General features: G+C 41.4%; 1 protein-coding gene across 8 annotated transcripts in view; it reads right to left on the reverse strand.

Annotated features, from left to right (window-relative positions):
* The window catches only part of TBC1D1 (TBC1 domain family member 1), a 318,238-nt gene that overhangs the window by 215,523 nt on the left and 80,260 nt on the right, over window positions 1-22,455 (reverse strand). Inside the window, exon 1 of one of the 8 annotated variants that reach the window (XM_069068603.1) lies at window positions 16,125-16,300. The exons of 6 other annotated variants lie outside the window; for them this stretch is intronic. In XM_069068603.1, the coding sequence (XP_068924704.1) occupies window positions 16,125-16,154 (30 nt within the window). In that variant the 5' untranslated portion in view covers window positions 16,155-16,300. Of the gene's footprint in view, window positions 1-15,449; window positions 15,599-16,124; window positions 16,301-22,455 lie in introns of those variants that run through there. One more of the 8 variants, XM_069068601.1, reaches the window with a different exon arrangement.

Below are 22,455 nucleotides of genomic sequence, written 5' to 3' on the forward strand. Positions count from 1 at the left end.
AATTACTTGGGAAACTGAGGCTGCTGTATCACTTGAATTCTGGAATCTGGACCTGCAGCAAGTCTAGTTGATCAAGTGTTCAAATGAAGACCACCAATGACAGGGTAAGCCCTTGGAGGAGATGGGGTGGGACCCGGAGTACCAGTTTGCCTAAGGGCTAGACTAACCCACCTGGAAAATAGAGCAGATTAAACTCTCATGCCAATCAGTAGTGGGCTCAGGCTCTCTGAAAAGTTCCTGAACTTCTAGCCTGGGCAAGATAAGAAGACTGAGGCAGACAAAGAAAGAAAGGAGAACAAGGAAAAGGAAAGGAAGTATTTCTCTCATCTCATTCCAACTCTTAGCTGCTTGTTTGGTGGACCAGGTAACCTCTACATTAACATAATTTTAGCCAATTCAGTCAATTCTATTCCTAACAGTTCAGCCCTGATATTCATCATGTACTAGGAAGTGTGGTGTAGGGGATAAAAAGGCCACCTCGGAGCCCGGATACCTGGGCTCCATTCCTGTGTCTTACCCATGCTGCCTGTGTGACCTTGGGTAAGTCATTAGCCTCTTAGTTCTCCAGGATACTCTCTAAGACTATAAAGTGTAAAGCAGTCAGTTTCCTCCTCACAGGAGTTACCAACACCAATGACAATGCAAGGCCAGCACCCATCCCTAGGCTGCTGCAGGTGTAGAAATAATGCCATCTGATTCCACCCTGGTAATTAGTACAAAAACCCCCCAGTGCACTGCACTTCAGGGTTGACAAAGCACTTTACACAGATTATCTTTCTTGATCCTCCCAACAATCAGGTGAGCTAGGCACTACAAATACTCCTATTTCAGCTATTAAGGAAACTAACCTCCAAGAGATCACATGATTTGCCCTAGGCCTCACTACAGGTAGTAGAGTCAGGATTTTAATCCAGATTTCTCCTGACTCCATAACCTGGGAGGACAGTCTTTCCAACTATCCTTAAAAAAAAAAAAAAAAGGCCTGACATTTACATACCACTAAGTTTTTAGAACATAGATGCTTTATATATGCTATTTCATTTGATACCAGACTTCATTATTACTTTAAAGATCTGTGATTTAAGGAGCAGATAAAGTTCACCACCCCTCTTCTTAGGGTAGAAAAAAATTACCATCTGGTGGCCAATCTTCCTGGAACGGGCCTCTGCTTAACAAAGCTGATCCTCAAAAAACAGGCACAGAACCCACCCATGAGCCAGACTCAAAACCATCCAGCCTGGTGAGACCCACCAGTGCCCAGGGTCACCTCCATGCCACCATGAAAACTGCCAGCAGAGGACTTCAGCTGAGGAAACAATAACATGAGATAACGTCTATGAAAGCATTTTTCTTAAAGTTCTTAGGCCAATTCCCTGTTGAAATAGAACATATTCATTTGGCATTTTCACTCATGTCGGATTTCATGATCTCTTATGGGGTTTTCTTGGCAAAGATAATAAAATGGTTTGTCATTTCCTTCTCCAACTCCCTTTTACAGATGAGGAAACTGAGGCAAACACAATTAACTGACTTGCCAAGGATCACATAGCTATTAAGTGTCTGAAGTCGGATTTGAACTCAGAAAGATAAGTCTTCCTGACTCTAGGCCCAGCACTCTATCACCTGGTTACCCTTCATTTGCATTGTAGCCTATAAAGACAATGAAATTGAAAATACTAATACTCCTATTTTATAGGGAGAAATAGCCTATGGTCCCATAAATAAGCACTAGAACAAGGAACTAAAATCTCTAGATTGAGATATTTTAGAAGCACAATGCAGAAGAAAGTTCTGCCACCTGGGAAGTCAGGAAGCTGGGCTCTTGCTAGTCCATCATTGACACTAACTAGCTAGGAAACTTTGGACAATCTACATAAAATGTCTGGGTTTAAGATATATCATCAATATAACTGTCTTACATGATATTGTCCTGTCTGGAGTCAACATTCTATGATTCTGATTCTATAAAAATACAACAGGCTGACTCAATTCCCACAGATCTCAACAAGATGGAATGAAGTCCATGAAACTATAAGAAGCAGATGCCAATCCTTGTAATTAAGTTCAAGATCTCTTGCACAGGTACAGAATGTTTAGAATCAACTTAAGCCCAGTCTACCCAAAGACGACCTAGAAGTTTGAAAAATGCAAGATTTATTGAGCTAACAATATGAGGTGGCTCCTAATTTAATCATAGCCTATAGAAAAGAAATATGATGATTAGAATGAGAGGCCAACAATAATATTCTCAATGTATTCTATTCCAGTCAGATTATATGTTAGGCTGCATGTTCAATTTTAAGCAACACAGGGACAAATCAGAACCAATTTAAAAAAAAAAAAAAGGTGAATGGTCTAAAACCATGCCATATGAGGAAAGGTCTCAGAAATTTAAGGTCTCACCTTAAAGATGATTTAGGTAAACATGATAATTTTATTCAAACATATGAAGGACTGATACAGATAAAGATGCACCTATGTACATATATGTGCATGAAGAAAATGAACTAGTCATTCTGCAGGGCTGCAGGTGGGAGGCCCTAGTTCAGAAGGCATTCATATGTAGGTAAATTTCAGCTGGCTACAAAGAACAGCTTTCTGACAGAGCTGCCCCAAAATGAGATGGGTTAATTGGTTATGTAGTCAGTGAGCACCCTGTCATGATGTTCAAATGGACATTATCACCTGTCAGGGATGGCAACTTCCTTCCAAAGAAGTGACGGGCAAAAGCAGCAGAATGAGGCATACATCTTCTACTGGAGGCGAAGGGAAATAATTATTGGAAGGTGAGGCTGATGTTAAAAAAAGAGTGCCAGAAAACATTTTTTCAAAATTGCTACAAAGGAGTTGGGAGTTGGTCTCAAAGTTCAATTCCAAAAACAAATTTATGGATAAGATTTAGTAATTAAAAAGCTGACTAATCATAAAAATAGCCCATCTCCAACCTAAGAGATGGTTTCTAGAAAATATGCACGTTTTAAATGCAATTATTTCCCTCTTCTCTTATTTCACAACATACAATAGGGAGAAATCACTGGCTTTTTTCCCCACAAGATGAGGTATTTTATAATCAGGAACATTCATGGAGCAAGGCTGACAAAAAGGGTTATAGAGACAGCTCCAACCTCAGCCAAGAACTATCGGGAGTAGATTCAAAGCTTCTTTTCTGCCAAAAGGAAAGACTGATAAGATAAGCTTCTAGGGGTTTTAGCTACTGCATTTGCTCAGTGTGACAGCTTGAACCCAACCTCCACCATCAAGGGATTAGTGTTCACCTTCAACATATGTGGATTCTACTCTGAAAAATGCTAGCCCTGGTTTCAACAAAAAGAAATATTTTGATTTTGTTCTTAACTTACAGGAATTTAAGAAGAATCATGAAGGAAGCGTCCATTTACTTTACATTTATGCTACATACATCTGTATATGTATTCATGGTCTCCCTCATTAGAACATAAGCCCCTTGTGAGCAGGGACTGTTTCATTCTTTGTACTTGTATCCCTAGCACAGAAAACATTCATGATGTAGCTAGCAAACAGTTGTCCCATTTTAGAAATATCTTAAGGATGAACTGTACAAGTAGGAGTGTTGATGGTGGTAGTAGTAGCAGGGGTGATAATGGTAGTAGTAGTAGTGGTAGTAGTAGTAGCAGCAGTAGTAAACAATAATAACTAGCATTTATATAGTGCTTTAAGGTTTAAAGACCACACTACACATATGTTCACTTGATCCTCATAACAGCTCTGTAAGGCATATGCTATTATTATCCTCATTTTACAGATAAGGAAACTGAGTCTGAGGAAGATTAAGTGTCCTGAGGTGACAAATCAAATAAGATCATTTGTAAACTGCCTGGCACATTGCCTCACAAATGGGAGATGCCGTACAAATGCTTATTCCCTTCCTCTCCTCCAGTATTTAAGCAGAATGTGAACTCAGACCTTCCTAATGCCAAGTTCTTACCTACGATGATGTTCCCAAGGTGCTGTCACACAGTATTTGATGATTCAAGGAGACATTCAGTAAGAACATTGAGAAAAGCACTTCCTGATCCCTAGGGCACTAATGCAAGTATTATTTTTATTTTTACAGATGAGAAAACTAAGATTAAAAAAAATTAAGTGACTTGCTCAGTGTCACAGGACTAGGTCTCTACTGACTCCACACCCTGTTTTCTTCCCACCACACCATATTAAAGCCTCCATATTGCACAAGAACACCATTACGTTGAACATATTAACCAAATCTAAAATGAAATAAAAGAAATGAAACAAAAGAAACAAAAAATGAAGCAAGTAACCCTATAAAATTAGATGCCAAAAGTAAAATTTACTGCTGATGGTAACAATTATTTCTATTTGAGTATCTTCCTTTGGAAATAGGTTGGAAGGATAAAAACCATTCAGCATACAGTACTGCACTGAATTTAACCACTTCTAGAGTGATACCAACTTTGTATTAAGGTTTCTTCCTGGAAATTCGGACCTTTTATGGAAGTAGCATCCCAACTGACTTAAAAATAGATACTCTCTATTTTCTCTATCTTGATATTTCATGAGTCATTTTGGAAGAGAAAGTGAGACGTGAAAATCTGGGCAAAATGAGTTCTACTTGATTCACAGTCAGATGAGTAATTAAAAGACAAATAAACAAAAACCTTGACAGCTGCTGGCCACCAGAATTACCACTCCCATCACAATCCAGACCTCAGCTGATAAGTTTTCAGCTCACCAGGTCTCCAGAGGCCTATCTCCAATGTGCTAGTAGGGCTGCTGATATAATAAGCTCTATTGTAAGGAAATCACAAGTCAAAACTATCCGATAATAAATAACCCTCCTCTCTCCACTACAGGGGAGGGAGTAAAAAAGATTCACATCATACAGTTTATTTTCAGTCAATGACTTATTTCATTTAGTTCCACCCCGGAAGGAACTGCCACAATGAAGTCATTTGGTTCATACCCCTGCCTTCAGAATGAGTGACTTTAAAACTATCCCACAACAAATGGAATTCTTTCTTAGACTGGAAGGTTTCCAAAAAAGGGGATCCCATAACTTTTACTGGCAAACTCTGTTTCTGGCTGTTGAGAAATGCTTCCTCAGAATCAATGGATTTCAGAGCTGGAAGAAATCTCAGAAGTCATCTCATCTGACCCAGGTGCTGGCACACAGGAGGGGCTTAATAAAGGCTTACTGACTTGACTTGACGATGGATTGGCCCTGTCTTTGACAATAGAGAAAATGGAGCTACTGACAAGTGAAAAACCTGAGGCACATAAAGATTTTAATTGACCGGTTTGGAGTCACACAGGTGTCCTGGATCCCAGGCCACAGAGACAGCTTTCTCTGCACCACACACTTGGGGTAGGCATTTTCTCCTCCCCTCCTGAACCAAGGGTTATGTTCAACTCCGGCAGGCAGTAACAGAACTTTTTAGTGAATGTGATATAGTGGTGGATAGAGTAGTGGACTAAAGATTTCAAATAAGGGGGCTGCATTTATAATCTCAAATTTACCACTGACTACCTGGAGTAAGAGGGCTGCTAGGTGACACAATGGATAGAGGACCAGGCCTAGAGTCAGGAAGACTCATCTTCCTAAGTTCAAATCCTGCCTCAGGCACTTACTAGCTGTGTGACCCTGGGCAAGTCACTTAACCCTGTCTGTCTCAGTTTCCTCATCTGTAAAATGAGCTGGAGAAGGAAATGGCAAAACCACTCCAGTATCTTTGCCAAGAAAACCCCAAAGTCAGCCATGACTGAAATGAATAAGCAACCACAAATCCTGAAGTACGTTCTTGAGCAGGTCCAACCTCTCTGGACCTCAATTAACTGATTTATAAAATGAAACTATTATTTCAAGTACATTTCTTAGCCTCAGAGTTTCCTTGTACTATTAAATAATATTGCTCTGGTCAAAGCTGCTACAACTCTGAAGTTATTTTCCACTCTATAGGCCTGTTCCAATTATCAAGTTCAGACGAGAATCACTAAAAGTTTAGGCATTAAACTTCCTAGCTGTGTGACCCTGAGCTACTCACTTCACCTCTATCTGCCTCAGTTTTCTGTAAAATGGGAATAATAACAGCATTTGCCTCCCAGACCTGTTATGAGTATCAAATAAGCTAATAATTGTAAAGCATTTAGCATAGTGCCTGGCACAGAGTAAACACGATATGAATGTTAGTGACTATTATTATTATTTAACCCTTTAAGATAAAATAAGCAGGGGCAGCTGGGTGGCACAGTGAATAGAGCACCAGTCCTGGAGTCAGGAGGACCTGAGTTCAAATCCTGCCTCAGACACTTAACACTTACTAGTTGTGTGACCTTGGGCAAGTCACTTAAACCTCAATTGCCCTGCCTTCCCCCCTCCAAAATAACAAACAAAAAAAATTAAGCAATAAAAAAAGTTTTAATCTGAGAATAAGAAGGCTAGAGAGTGATGCCCAAAAAAAATGAGAGGAAAAAGATCATTGTAGCATTTTTTTAAAGCACAGAAGAAAACAGAAACATAGATAAGCAGAACAGCTTTGAAAGACACTAATTTATAACATTCTTTGAGAAAATGCAAGCTGTACATAAGAGACCAGTAGTTTCAAGTTCAGTCCTCTTTTTCTGTTCTTCTATATAGATGTAAACGTTCTTGCTTGCTGATGGTTGTCAAATTTAGAATAACAAAAAACTGAGTTAAAATATAATAATTTTCTGATGCCTGCCACTAGTCTCTCTGTCTTTTTTCCCTGTTTATCTGAAAAGTCATAACTGTCTGAAGAGATAAGTGTAAAACAATCTAGATTTTTTAAAAGACATACAAGATGGAAGGGCAGAAAAATTAAGAGTTAATCTTTTAAGGATGTCATCGAGAGTGTTAAAAACAAGAATCAGAGGGCAAAAAAAGCTTAGGGACACAAAAAGGGGGCAGTTTTGTTTGTTTTTAAGCTATACTCAGGAAAAGAGTAGACACAAAGATAGAGCTATACTGTTCCTTTGTATGGATGGGATGGTGTTTGCTGACAATGGAGAAAAGACCCATTCTCATTTTATTTGTTTTATCTTCGAAGGAAAATTATCTTTTTTATGATGGAAATGACAAAACAAAAATGGCTAAGAACAAGCTGAAACTCAAGATAAGTAAGGAAATATTAAGAGAACACCTAGCTACCCTTGATGAATTCAAGACACCAGGCACAAAGTATATTCCAGAGTATTCAAAGAACTATATGATATGACTGGCTCAGCCCCATTGGTGGTCTTTGAAAATCTGTGGAAAATGGGAGAGCCAACAATGGCCTGGACAATGGAAAATGGTGTGCTGCTTTTCACGAACAGGAAGAAGATAATATCTACACACCAGATAGGACAATGTACTTCCCCATGAAATTCTACTAAAATACATTTTGTTGTTTATTGTTTAACGCATTTTTATATTTGTTTAGCATTTCATTTTTCCCCAGTTACATGTAAAAACTATTTTTACATTCATCTTTAAAACTTTTGAGTTCCAAATTTTCTTCCTTTCTCCCTCCCTCCCCACTCCCCTTCACTGAGGAAGCAAGCAATTTGATATAGGTTATACATGTGTAGTCATGCAAAATACTTCCATAATAATTGTGTTGTGAAAGAAAATAGAACAAAAAAAAACCCTCAAGAAAAATAAAGTTTAAAAAAAAGTGTGCTTCAGTCTGTATTCAGACACCATCAGTTCTCCTGGGGATGGACAGCATTTTTCACCATTTTCACAGTTGTCTTGGATCACTGTATTGCTGAGGATAGCTAAGTCATTCGCAGCCGATCATCTTACAGTACTGCTGATACTTTGTACACAGTACACTTCTATTTCCAGGTTTTTCTGAGAGCATCCTGTTCATCATTTCTTACAGAACAATAGTATTCCATCATAATCACAGGCTACAATTTGTTCAGCCATTCCCCAACCAATGGGCATTCCCTTAATTTCCAATTTTTTGCCACCAGAAAAGAGCTACTATAAATATAAAATGTATTTTGAAAAGACATATTAATGTCTTTTTTACACCACTCAATTCTCAATATACCACACCCTTAGCAGGATCCTCTCTGTTAATGACAGAAAAGTTAATGTAGGTTGGAACCAGAGAGTAACAAATTGGGGGGAGGGGGGCCAAAGCAATGGGGTAAAATGACTTGCCCAGGGTCACACAGTTAGTAAGTGTCAAGTGTCTGAGGCCAGATTTGAAATCAGATCCTCCTGAATCCAAGGCTGGTGCTCTATCCAGTGTACCATCCAGCTGCCCCATTGTGACAGATTTTAAATGCCAAGCAGGAGTTTATATTTGATGTTAGAATTATCAGACTGACATCAGATCTTTCTGACACAGACTGACATAGCTATGTGTAAGATGGGATGATTTGTAAGAAGATCGATTTGGAGGTCATCATAGCAGTTCAGGTGAGAGGTGATAAAGGGCCTAACTGTGGCGGTATACAAGTAAGTGGAGAGAGAAGGGAATGGATGCAAGACATATGGTAGAGGAAGACTCAGTAAGACCTTGCAACTGAACGCAGAAGAGGGAAGAGTGAAAAATGACTCTGAGCCTGCAAATCTGTGTGACCCTGAGAGGAAGGAGGCAATGCCTTTAAAGAAGACAGACAGGGAGTTATTAACTGAGGGCTCTTATCTTGAATTAATGGGGGGCTTGGGGGAAGGGGAACAATTATCACAAAACATGCCACCAAGTCAACCCAGCCAGCAACTAGCCAAAAGTCAAGTGCAAACTCCACCTGAGAACCAGCACGTAAAATGTCTAAATTAACTCTATGCCCACACAAGATGTCTGCACATTAATAAAAGAGCATAATCTCAACATAATATGGCAATTAAAACTGGATGGTCAATTTAAGGAAATAGACTACAACCTTCTTCCCTGACCTGAGATCTATTACTGGTATAATAATAATAACAGCCAACATTTACATAGCGCTTACTATGTGCAAGACATTGGGCTAAGTACTTTATATTGGTTATTTCATATGATCCTCACAACAAACCCTCTGAGGTAGGGGCTATTATTATCCCCATTTTACAGATGATGAAAATGAGACAAACATTAAGTGACTTGCCCAGGGTGACACAGTTAGAAATTGGCTGAGGCTGAATTGAATTAAGGCCTTCCAGACTCTAGGCCCAGTATTCTACTGCACCACCTAAGCTGCCCCCTTTAATATCCCATCCTGGAAAGTTCAGATTTCTGCCACCTAAGCTTTGCTTCTATCTGAATAATACTTAACCTATGCTGCATCAATTTCACTCTGTGTTGTACACATGACCATATTCTCTTATCCCTCAAGTGATGTTTAATGTCAGCAGGGAGGTGTTTGAAGAAAGTGCAGTTTTGATCTAAGCACTGGACAAGAGTGACTCAGTTTCCATACAGCTTTTCTTAGCACTCTGGTATTCTAACCACAGATGCTGGAGGAGAACAGAAGACCCATGGAATCTCACTAATGACTGAAATTTCTTTTCATAGTAGACAGGGAAAATTTTTGAAATTCAGGGGGTGGATCTGATACAGAAACTAACCAAATTAATCATTCTATGTCTACTTTAAACCCAAACAACATTAAAAATGACCTAAATTCAATGAAGGAAAAAATAACTAGTTCTAAAACAGCCAAGGAAACTTATATATTGCACACCTGATCCTGTCATTCATGTTTAAAGGAGAAGACTATGAGCAGAATGGACAAAAGACATGTTTAGAGGCAGTGGTCTGTGGCCAAAAAAAAAAAAAAGAAAGAAAATTTGGGTTCAAATCCCAACTCTGACACTCAATCAGCTGGGTATCCTAGGGCAAGTTATTTAACCCATCAGTGTCAATGTAAAATGGAGAATAACACCCTGGAAGGCAATGAGAATGCATATAAACAAAGAACATTTATCTATAAACGTTGAATGAAAATATAAATATCAGTGAAAAGTAGATGGCTTTAAGGCTGCAAGCCAGGGTGAGTGGAAGGATGGCAGAGTGCATTTTATAAGTGACAAACCAAATGGTTTTGCCTACATTGAGAAATTAGTGGTAAAGTTGCCAGGCAGTTAGTTACCATACAACTGGACCCAAGCATTCTGGTGATGCTTCCCAGTCACAGAAGGCTTAGGACAGTTCAGCTCACTCAGAAGGGGCCAATGCCTGAAGGCCTTATAATTACAGCATAAAAGGGCAAGAAAGGATGGAAGCTAAATTAGAATCCATTTTTGGTATTAATATCTAAGAAGATAAATGTCCACTGGTGAAAGGACCATCGACTATCCCTAAAAGAGCATTACTCCTCTTTGAAACAAAGCTTTGCAAATTTACAACACTAATATTTCAGAAAATTTCATCTGACACATAAGTGTGTGCCTATCAGTGGAGTTGTGGGGATGGGATTCTTGTTTGTTAATTTCTTTAAATTAACAAGTTTGCAGTTCCTTCAGAGAAATTACAAGTCTCTAAAGTGAAATTTCTCCCTAACAAATCCAATAGTATACTTATTTTTAATGTGAGATACATCATTAACTTGCTTTTCTATTTGCATCCACATTATAAACACAACACAGGAAAAGTAGTATTCGATGCCAAGTTATCTGCTTTGTATTATCTTGCATCAATCTTCAAATGATCCCTCTCTGTAAACAAGTACCAATGAAATGGAAGATGGCAGCGCCTTCACTTGAACTATGGAAGTAAGGAGGAAAGACAAGTCTGAGGTGAAAGCCCTGAGTTTGCTTCTGGACTCATTGAGCTTGAAATTCTGGTGGAACATCTGGAACAGAGACATCCAACAGGTAGTTGGAAATGCTGGACCAAGGCTTACCAAAGAAACTAGGATTGGATATGTGGCTCTTGGAGTCACCTACAGAGAAGGGATCGCTGTGTTCATGGCAATGGAAGACTTCACCAAATAAGAGAACGTGGAGAAAAAGAGAACAGGGCAGAAAAACAAGTGTTTGGGCATTATCCAAACTTGGGAGATAGGAAGAAGACAGAAAAAGAGAAAAGAAGTAGTCAGACTGGGGAACAAGGAGGGAACAGTGTCACAGAAGTCAAAAGGAAGTGAGAATAACATTATGGAAGGAGATGGGTCAATATGGTCAAATGCCACAAAAGAGCAAAGACAATAAAGCCTGAAGAATGACCAATGAATTCTGCTATTCACGTTTTTTATTCTGAACTTAAAATACCCCCCCAAAAAAGGAGTGCTTCCATATACAAAACAGAACATCATGACTCCGTATCACTTACTCATCTCAAACTCTACATAACCAAAACCAAACTCATCATCTTTCCCCCAAAAGAACCTTCCCTCTTCCCAGTTTTGTCAATGGTACCACCATCTTCTCAGTCACCCAGACTCACACAACTTCCTGGTCATCATCCTCTCCCCCTCACTTTCCCTTGCCCTACATTCTCAATCCATTCCCCATCTTGTCACTCCTATTTTCACAATCTCTCATGACGTTCCCTTCTCTCCACTCACGAAACCATAACTCTGTGTCAGGCCCTCCTTACCTCTCCCAGGACAACCAAAATAACCCTCTAATTGGTCTTCCGGCTCCAAGACTGCACTCTCCAAACCACCCTCCGTTCAGCTGCCAAGGTGACTTTTCTAAAGTGTAGCTCTATCATCCTCACTCCTCTACTGGATGAGCTCCAGTCGCTCAATCCCTATTACTCTGCCTGACATTTAAAGTAGTCTATAGTCAATTTACTCTTCCTTATGAGTAGCCCCTTCCTACCTTTACAATCTTCTTATACCTTATTTTCATCCACAGCCTCTTAGTTCCAGCAATACTGATTTCCTTATAATTCTTTGAACATAACATTCTAACCCTACCTCCCTGCCTTTTGCTAGCTATCCCTCACATGTAGAATGCTCACCTCTACTTCAGTTTGCCTAATTTCAAGAGAATTCAAATCACTCCTCCTACCTTCCATCTACTCTGTGTATATGTACACATTTATATCCATGGTTATAATTATCTTGTAGGCAGTCAGGTGGCACAGTGGATAGAGTACTGGGCCTGGAATCTGGAAGATTTGAATTTGACTTCACACACTAGCTGTGTCACTCTGGGCAAGTCATTTAACCTGTCTGCCTCAGGTTCCTCAACTGTAAAATGGACACAATAACACCTCCTACCGCCCAGGGTTGTTGAGAGTATGAAATAATATAATATTTGTAAAGCACTAGCATATAGTATGCACTATATAAATGCTTATTCCCTTCCCTCCTCCCTAGTTTATATGCTGTCTCTTCCATTAAACTATACATTCTTTGAGGACAGGATCTTTTTTACTTTGTTTCATATTCCCCAATGTGTATAACAGTGACTGGTACATGGTAATGCTGGGCAACCTGACTAAATATAACATATATAAAAATATGTGTGTATATGCATATATAAAATCAATTCAACCAGCTACTTCCAAAACTGTCTAAATTATCTGCATTTCCTTCTGTAGTCCTCCATACACTTTTAAAACTGTTTCAATATTCCTCCTCTTTTTTCTTTTCTTTGGAGGGAGGGGCATCACCCTCCCCTCTCCACCTAGAATTTTGCCATTCCTTGGTGATCCTACAGTGGGCAATTTGAATGAAGTGTTTAAAATGGAAACCAGACCACAGGGAGAACTGAAGACTAAAGGGAGAGTGGGAAAATTGACTATAGACTACTTTGCCCAGACTGTTATCAAAAAAGGAAAAAGTAAGATGCAAGATAATAACCAGAGGGGTTAAGAGAGCAAGAGAAGGCTTGTTTAGATCATGGGAGGTCTGAGCATAACCACAGGCAAAGGGGAAGTAGCCAGTAGAGAGGAAGAGATTCAAGATGAGAGAACACAAAGAGACAAGAGGAAATGTGAAATCGGGAGGGTTGAGTGTGAGGCTAGGTCAGACTAGATGTCAGAGCACGTATGTTTGTCCAAGTGAGCTCACCAGACCGTAATTCAAAATCAAATCAAAATGATTTGGAGGTGAGCTACTTTATGGGTATCAACTACATCTCTTAGCCCTACCATTATAATGCATACACTTTATGATGAAAAGGGATGGGGGTAAAGCTTGTCAATAACTAGATAAAGATTCTGTGGATTATAAGAGATGCAGGCTTTGCCAGCCTAGAAATATGGTCCTTACAAGTAGTATCTTTATAAAATACTCAAAAATCTCACCCAGTAATTTAGTGAAGATACAATTCACTAATACTGAAGCACACTACATCATTGGCTGACCTCCTCCACCCATGAGGAAAAAAAATATGTAGAGAAGTGAGGACTTAAAAGTTGTTAAAATTGAGTGGTCTCAGGACCCACTGACAATCTATATTGAGTTTTCCCCAAAAAAGTTTTTACTAAAGAGAAGAGTTTACACATGAACTTGAAAATAACATCTCTCAAAAACAAATTATCATCTAGTTTACCAATAGATGATGTCATTTGCATAGTTTCTTCCTTTAAACAAAAAAAGTATATTTTCCTGTGGAAAAAGTTGAAATTAAGTTTTTAAAAATGAGAAATACATACACAAATAGATATGTATGTACATTGCAGTTTCTGGCTGGTGTTCTTGGCAATATCCCCTTGTGCAAAGAGAAAACTGAAAGCTTAGCTTGACATCCCTATATCTTACTAAATTTGGAAAGTAAAATGGAAGTTATAAGTAATTCTGGCAATAATTTTTTCCCTATAACATATTAAATTAGTATCAAATTTTTTAAAGTGGATATATGACACAAAAGGATAACCTGAACTCCAAGGTGTAGGGGATACCTTAGTACCTTCTACTACTTTTCTAACACCTTACCAAAATAAATATTAAAATCACAGTTCTCAACTTCTTCAATACCGAAACAAGATTTATGATCTCATAACTAAGGTTACTCCCTTTACTGATCCAGGCAGCCTAAACTTTCATTACGTGGTGGCTAACTTGTTTGACCTACTTGAACTTGGGTTCAAGGGTCCTGAGTTGACATCCCCCATGAGGACTGTATTTAACATGGGCGGCAAAATAATTAGAAATATCCCCTAGATTTTTTTTTTAATCTCATGGCATCTGAGACCTTGGACAAGTCACTTAATCTCTCCTTAAAATAAAGGAGTTGTATAACTAAGTACTTAAGTATTAATATTCTATCCAACTCAGAAAAAAAACAAAAGCCTATGCTTTTGTGATTTTTTTTAACACTAGCATTTTCAGGTAGCTTTTTAATTACTCAAAACAATACAAAATCTTTACATTATCAATCCCTCATTTGTATAATACTGCTTCACGACTTTTCCCACGTGATCAGGAGTCAAATTTAGGGTAGCAGTCACTCAGCAATACTCTAAAGACAACATTCGTACTATTTACATTTCCTATTTACTTATAAACAAGGCACAGAAAAGGCATGTCTTAACACAAACATGTCAAAATTAGCAAACACTTTTTAAAACAGCATTCCAGAAATGCTGTATCATAATTATTACAGATAAGTTAACCCATTAACCTTCTTACTTCCTCCAGATCCTCAGATTTGGCTAATGGTTATCTATAGATGTTTATGTACATACAGTATCTGCCCAAGCCAACAAGGATCTGGAGGAGGGCCCGCTGGAAAGAGCTTTTAACAAGAGTTTGCAATATAGCACTGGTATGTAGGTAAAATACAGAGTCCAAAAGAGTGAGAGAACTGACTATAGACTTGTAAATGTCTCCAGAAAGGTACCATTCAGGATAGTCAAAACACTTGGAAGGTGTTAAAAGGGCAAGGGAACATAAGACGGGTTATGTGTTTTCATTATTCCACAAACTCCATTATTATGCTTTAGCAATAAAACATCATAGAATGTAAGGAAGCAAAAGAACCCCAAACCGTAGAATGTGTCCCTTTTGAGAAAAGTGGGATTCACAAAAAGAGGTATCTGTGCACTCAGATCTTCACTACTTAAGTACGCTTCCACCATCATACCCCACACAACAAAAGTACAAATCTTTGTAAATTACAAACAAATTTGTACAGTGATAACTTGAGATGGTAAATTACAGTAACTGTATACTTAGGATGTGGTGTTGGGAAGGGGTCTCCCTTGCAAATCCTTTCATCCAACCACTTCACTCTACAGATGGGGAAACTGAGTCCCAGAGATGTCAAGCTAAGGATCAAAAGACTGAGAGAAGAGAGGAGGGCAGCCCTCTACATTTTACAGGAAACCAAAGCACAAAGAAAGGCCAGGATCTAAACCCAGATTGTCTGCCACCGTTCCCATAAATGCACCAACATGCTATGTATGAGGCAACCAAACTATACAGAAGCCCAAGGGCTGAAGGGTACTTTTGGACACCATAGGGTTGTTTTAACTTTACATCTAGACTAGATCCATGGAAAGGAACTCTCACCACCTTCCATACTTAGCCTGCAATCTGTAGCCCCTAAAAATTACCTGGGGGCGCAGAGAGATTAAGCAATTTGTCCTGGATTCCATGGCATGTAATCAGTCTGCCCAGCTCCCAGACCAGCTCTCTATCTAGTACTCCACGCTACCCCCCTCTTCTTACTGTAACGACGGTTATAAGTTCCCTTAAAACAATATTTAGGGCAACTCCCTCCAAAAAATCCTTGGAGCCTCCAAGGTTTCCAGTCATTCATTTGCATCCTGGAGCAGCCAAGTACAAAGCGTGACTCCAGCTGGAAAAAAAAAAAAAAAGCAAGTTTGCTTCGATCCCAGAAAGTGGAACTTTGTTACTATAACCAGCAGAGTTCCGCCGCGACCCCGCGGGGCAAACGGTGGGAATGCCCTCCCATCCTTCCCGCAGGCACAGGAAAGAGAGAGCTAGACTGGGTGGGCAGGGGGTGGAGGGCCACACCGAGCCCCTCCATACGGTCCTTTATCCCGCCTCCCCGCCGGGCGGGCACCCCGCGGCTCCCCAAGTTCACGGACAACGCCCGCCCGGGGCTCGGGGCTGCAGACGCGAACCCGCCGGGCACCCACCGCCCGTGCGGCCGCGCGGACTCAGACCCCCCGCCGGGTCACGGGGCCGGGGGCCGAGCGAGGGGCCGGGCCCGGGTGGGGGAGCGCTTCCGCAGCCCGGGACAAAGTTGTCCCCAACTCCCGTACCTTGGCTACCCAGCTGAACAATGGTGACATCCTCCGGGCGGGCGCAGGCAGAGCCTCTCCCCGGCCGGCTCGCTCGCTCCGGCTCGCTGCGGCTCGCTCCTTCCCCACCCCACCCCCCCGCTCCTCAGCGGGCAGCGGGCGGGCGGCGGCGGAGCTGCTCTCGGCCGGCTAGCTCAGGCATCTCTGCCCGGGCGCCCGCGGCGGCGCGGCGGCGGCGGCGGGAGCAGCGCGGGCGCATGTTCTCCTCGCACACTCGTCAGCGAGTCTATGAGGTCACCGCCCCCCCTCCCCGCGTCCTCCCCGGAGGAGACCGGCGGCTCTGCTCGCCCCCTGGTGTACTGAGGAGGAGGGGATGGGGAGAGGGAGGCCGAGCGCGCGCCGAGCTCGCCTCCTTCCCCGGGTGAATGGAGCGTGCGGAGTGTATGAGTGTGCAGAGCGTGTGCGCGCGCGTGAGTGTGAGCGTGTGGGTGTGTACTGCAGGAAGTTGGGCAGTTCAGGGGAGAGCGGTCCCTCCTCGGGCTTGCCCTCTCCTTGCATCGGGAGAAGTCAGCATCAGGCTGGTGATGAGGAGGATCCATTATTCCTTGCCATAAACGTTTCTTTTGGGCCTACTACGTGGCGGGCGCGGTGATAACGCGCAGGGAACACCAAAAAAGAGGCAAAAGACAGCGCCTCCGGGAGCCGCCAGACTTAAGGGCTCACAAACCGAGACAAAGCAAGCTCTTTGCAGGACGAATAGGGGATAATTAACCGAGGGAAGGCAGGGAATGAGGAGGGACTGGGGAAGGCTCTCCGTAGGAGGTGGGTTTTAGCTGGACTTAAGTCCGTTCTTAGAGCAGGCACAGAAGACAGCCAGAGAAAGTGCCCCGAGGCCAGGGTCCCCGGGTCCCAGCCTGCACACGCACGTACGTGGGCAGGAAGAGCTTGCGATGCCGGAGCACCAGGAGGTGACCGAGGAGAGACACTCGGGTGACCTGGAAAAGCCATCGCCCACCGCCCAGAATCGAGGGCGGGGCGGGGAAACTGTGCCCCGGCTTCTCCGGCTTGTCCTCCTCAAGTCCTAGAGCCCCTCATGCTGGGTCTGTCCGCAGGACCTGAAAACAGCTCCCTAAGGAAATCAGATTATTCAGGAGGGAAGAGGAAGGTTTTCTTCTTTGCCCACGTCAGATGTCCTCCGGTAAAGAAGGAAGGTTTCGGCAACTTGAGGTAGTGCTGGTTTCAGTAACCTTGGTCTAAGCCTCGGGAGATAAGCGAGTTTCCTCAAGTTTGGGTGGCAAAGGTTAAGCAATGTTTGAGGCCGAAGTTAAGCTACAGGCTGGGGGTTGTGGGGTGGGAAATGGTGTACAAAGGTCTGGCAGCACATGTGCCAATGTATGTGTCATCTATAAGCTGTGTCTCAGCCCTCCCAGGGACAGGTTCACTGTACTGTACACCTTTCCATGCAGAGGAACAGAAACCGAGCCAGAGAATTCCAAGCGATTTTATTACTTATTCTTTGTGTGACCTTGGACAAGTCACTTGTCTCTCCAGGCCCGTTTCCTGATCTGCAAAATAAAATGGGTTTTGGACTAATGACCTCTAAGGATCCCCCCAGCTCCACGTCTATGAACCTTTTTTTATTTATTCCAGTGGATCTCTCTCTAGAGAGCCTCTGTAGCATGACATTCCGATAAAACCTTTTAGTTACGCTCCCCTGACGTCCAGCTATGGATCCAAGGGGGTTTAATGACCTCTCTTTTCACTCCAGGGTGACCTGCCCCAGAGATGAGACAAATCTTAAAGGATGAAAGTTAAAATTACCTTGTGGAAATGTGAAAACATCTTGTCAGTGTCTTAGGCCTACACCAGTCCAAGCTACAAAAATGAAGACCATTTTCCCAAAAGTTACATAAAGGAAAAGCACAGAGATAAGAATCTTGTAATCATTAAACTAAATCTTTCCCTATCATTCATCCCTTTCCCACATATCTATTAATATAAAAGGCTTTTGAATGCTGAAAACCCTTACCTACCCTGAGCTTTTTCTCTTATACTCTCTATATTAAATTTGGGTGGTACTTGATCACTTTAGGTAATCTATAGATTCTTTTTTCAAAGGTGCAGCAGTTGGATTTGAAATTTTAAAAATAAGTCCAAATGAACAGGCTTTGGCAGAATCACAATTCTACCTCTGCTGGCAAAGTTGGGCACAGAAATCAAGGCCTGAAAGAATGAGATAGTTTGGAAGGGAAGGTCTCTCACCTTACAAATCCTAGTTGAAGCACATCATATGTTCTCTTGGATGTTAAATTCTTCACACTCACAGCCAGTCCTTCAGACTCCCCTGAGCTGGCACCTTCCAAAGTCATTGGCCTCATGTTTTAGGTAAGAGTAAATCTGATGGTCACTAATATGTGCAATTTGAAAACTAAATATTTTAAGAGAAAATACATAAATGACAGCCCTCATATTTCACTCTCCAGCCACTGCCTAAAGTCAGCATCTCACACTCAAGCACAAAGGAATACTCTGTTAGCACCCAAGATTTTGACTGAAGGGGCACTGTTACTACCAGTGGGCCCAAATCCAACCTACTCAAACTGTAGGAAAATTGAGTTTTCCTCTCAAAAAAATAAAAGTCTAGCTTGTCAAGACAAGGAAAAGATAGAAGTTCTCCCACAAAAACACAGCAATATAGACAAAGTCATGATAGTTACACATACAAGTCAAACCATGATCCTCCCCAGAAAAAAAGGGCATACAGGTCTGAGGTGCACAAGTATATAATTCAAATATTACTGCAGAGTTGTGGGGATGCCACAATTCTTACACTAATTTTGAAAAGGAAGTGCAATGGAAGGAAGGAAAGGACATGCCTGGAAGATTCCAAAGAAGGAAAGGGAATCAAGAGAGTAATAAAAGTCCACGCTTTAAAAAAAAAAAAAAGCAGGGAGCAGAGGGAGTTTCTCTCCTCCACTATATTGGTCAACAAGTCAGATGTCAATCAAATAGATTCCAGTAAAGTGAATGAATTTAAACTCAAGGGCAGGGACTGAATCTTGCAATTTTAGGTCCACGCAGTGCCTTACTCATAAGAGAAACTTGATATATATGTGCTGAATTGAACACTGAACTGTGTATATTCAGGAAAAGACAAGGCAAAGTCCTCCAGTGATTATCTCCAATTTACCATGTGTATATGTATGTGTGTCTGTGCATGTGTGTGTATATAATGTATGTATAAGTACACACACACATCTTGTTTGTACACAGTTAAGACCAGGGGCTGACTTTTGCCCTTCTCCGCATCCCAATGCTTAGCACAGTGACTGACACAGACTAAGTGCTTATTAAATGCCTAAGGACTAACAGACAATGGGCAGTGTTGAGGTTTAGGGTTTAGATTAGGGGTGCTCGAGATCCCGAAATACCAACACACCGGGTCCTGCCGAATGAATTCCACTCAAGTCTTCTCTCAGCCAAAGTAAGACAAATTTGTTAAAGATTCGCCATAATGGGCAGACTCTTAAGGAGCCTAAATACATGTGAAGCTTGTATTGACAAACTGGCCAGAATAATCTGACACAGAGCAAGTCTGCTCTAGATTGAATTCTTGGCCTTCTCATGGGAGCAGGATGGATCTTATATACAGAGAGGTTGTGGGAGGATTTAAGGGTGGTCTAGAGGAGGAGTTTGAGGAGGGTTTTTAGGAGGAGTCTAAGGAGGATCTAGAGGATCCTCTAGGAGGATCAAGGGTGGGAAGTAGATGGACCATAGAGGGCTAGGCTAGGTTAAGAGTAACTGAGATTTGGGCCTACCTATGAAGAAAGGCTTATGGCCTCAGGCAAATTCTTCATCAAGTGGGAAGATTCTAAGTTCAAGGAGTTTCCCAGAGCCTGTACCCCCATCATTGGGTGTCATTGGTCTAGTCTCTCTGGGTCTATAAACCATATTATGCCTCTGATTTAAAACTTGTGAGCCTAGAATCCCTTGTTATTTGTTAGTTTATCTGTCCTTAGGTACACACTCTTCTGAAGGAGTAGAAATTCCAATGGAGTTTCCTCCCCATTTTTATCTCCAGGGCAATGCTTCTTTGAATTTAAGGAATCTCATACCCCTAGGAGGCAAAAAAACAAAACAAAACAAAAAAACATTGTACTACTCTCTTCCCTGGAGGCAAAAGAATTCAAGTGATACCATAAATGGAGAAGAATGAGAGGAAAGCTGTTCTTCAAGTCAGTCAGTAAACACTCATTAAGCATTTACTATGGGGCAGTGGTCATTCTAAAGGAGGAATGTGTGGAAGGAAACAAGCATTTATTAAGTACATACTACTTTATAAATACTATCTCATTTGATCCTCACAATCACCCAGGGAGGTAAATGCTGTTATTATCTCCATTTTACCTTGAGGAAACAGGCAGACAGAGGTTAAGTGACTTGCCCAAGGTCATACAGCTAGTTAAGTGTCTGGAGAGAAGGTTTGGAACTCAGGTCTTCCTGATTCCTGGCCGAGAACTTTCCACTGAACTGCCCAGCCTCCCGGCTGTGGGAAGAGGGAAAGTTGAACCTAGCAGGAGTCACACTGGCTCCATTAGTGATTTTCTAAGTCATCTGAAAAGGCTGTTGGCTTATGATCTCAGCAACTCAGGTTTCCTGAGACAGGAAACCAAGACTTGAGAAGAGGAAAGTACTGGAATGGTTACACACACATACATATATATACTTACATACACACACACCCAAACCGTGCAATTGCCTTTTGCTTCTTTGAGGAAAAGAGGGAGGGGGAAAAGGAAAAGGGCAGGGGGAAGGACAAGAGTATTGCAGTGGAGAGGTCAGTACCCCCACAAGAGTGGAGTGATACAAGAAAAGATGCCCCAAAGAGACAAGAGGTATAGGGGAAAGAACATTGGCCTGGGTACCCAAAGGTCTGCACTTGAATCCTGGCTCCCACATTTACTGGGAGTGTGAATTCCAGCACATCTCTCACCTTGTCAGAGGCTCACTTTTCTTCACTTGTAAAATGTGGGAGATGGCAACCATAATTCATATCCAGTGTGGGGTGATAACAGGAAAGTTTCCTCCCCTCTAGCATCTACCTCATACTGTTTTTGTGAGAATGAAATGTGATTAATGCATGTAAGGCATTTTTCAAGCCTTAAAGTTGAGAGAAATTATTATTATTATTATTATTAGGGCCATACAAGGGTGTTCCCCTTCCTATCTCTTCATTCTCTACTGGGTTGTCAGCATTGGAAGGATATGACTAATAAAGAGATTGGATTAATTTTCTCCTCAATCTTGTCCAGACCCCAACCAAGTGGGGAAGTCTATTGTGTTCTACTGGGGAGGGGGACAGGGAGAAAATCCTTTGTCCAGATTGCCCAAGGCACAGAGTGGTCTTCAGAGCAAGACTGATCAAAGCCACATCCCCAAACTCATTAGGATGGATCTACCTCTCATTATACTATTCATTCTTCTCATTACTTGCTAACCAATCAGAGTTGATTGCCACCCCCCAGAAACATCCACTATTACAAGGGCATATAAACATGGAGTGGGATCCATGAGGGATCTTTGGCATTAAAGAGTACCATTAACCCCTTTTATTAATTATCCAATAACATGATTAATAAAATGATTAATTTCCCAGAAATTCTCTCAAACTTTTTTCTTTTTCTTTTTTTTAAACTTTTTATATATCACAAAATACTACATAAATATTGGATATTATTATTGTTATACCACACTGCATCTCCATTATTACATTTATTTTTCTCCAGTCAGTCAATCAGCATTTATTAAGCTCCTACTGTGTGCTAGGCCCTGTGCTAAGCACTGAAGATACAAAGAAAGGAAAAACAAAAACAAAAACCCATCCCTGTTCTCAAGGAGCTCCCAATCTAATGGTAAAAACAATATGTAAACAACTATGAACAAATAAGAAATAACACAGGCTAAATTGGGGGTAGTCTCAAAGAGAAGGCACTAAGAGTTAGAAGGACTGGGAAAGATTTCTTGCAGAAGACAGGACTTCAGCAGAGACTTGAAGGAAGTTAGGGGAGTTAAAAGACCAAGATGAGAAGAGAGTTCCCAGCATGGTGGAAAACCAGTGAAAATGCCCCAGAGTTGAGAGATGGGGTGTCTGTAGTGTTCAAGGAACAGTAAGGAGGCCAGTGTCACTGATCACACAAGTGTAAGGAGACTAGAAAGGTAGTCTTTTTTTGAAAGACATAAAGGGATTTTATATTTGATCTGGGGGTAACAGAGAGCCACTGGAGCTTTATGAATGTGAAGGGAGTGCTGATATGGTCAGATTGACATTTTAGGAAGATCACTTTGACAAATC

Source organism: Petaurus breviceps, unplaced genomic scaffold (genome assembly GCF_028583685.1).
Source record: "Petaurus breviceps papuanus isolate PSGF00001 unplaced genomic scaffold, PetGlider_PUasm1.0 140, whole genome shotgun sequence".
NCBI classification, from domain to species: domain Eukaryota; kingdom Metazoa; phylum Chordata; class Mammalia; order Diprotodontia; family Petauridae; genus Petaurus; species Petaurus breviceps.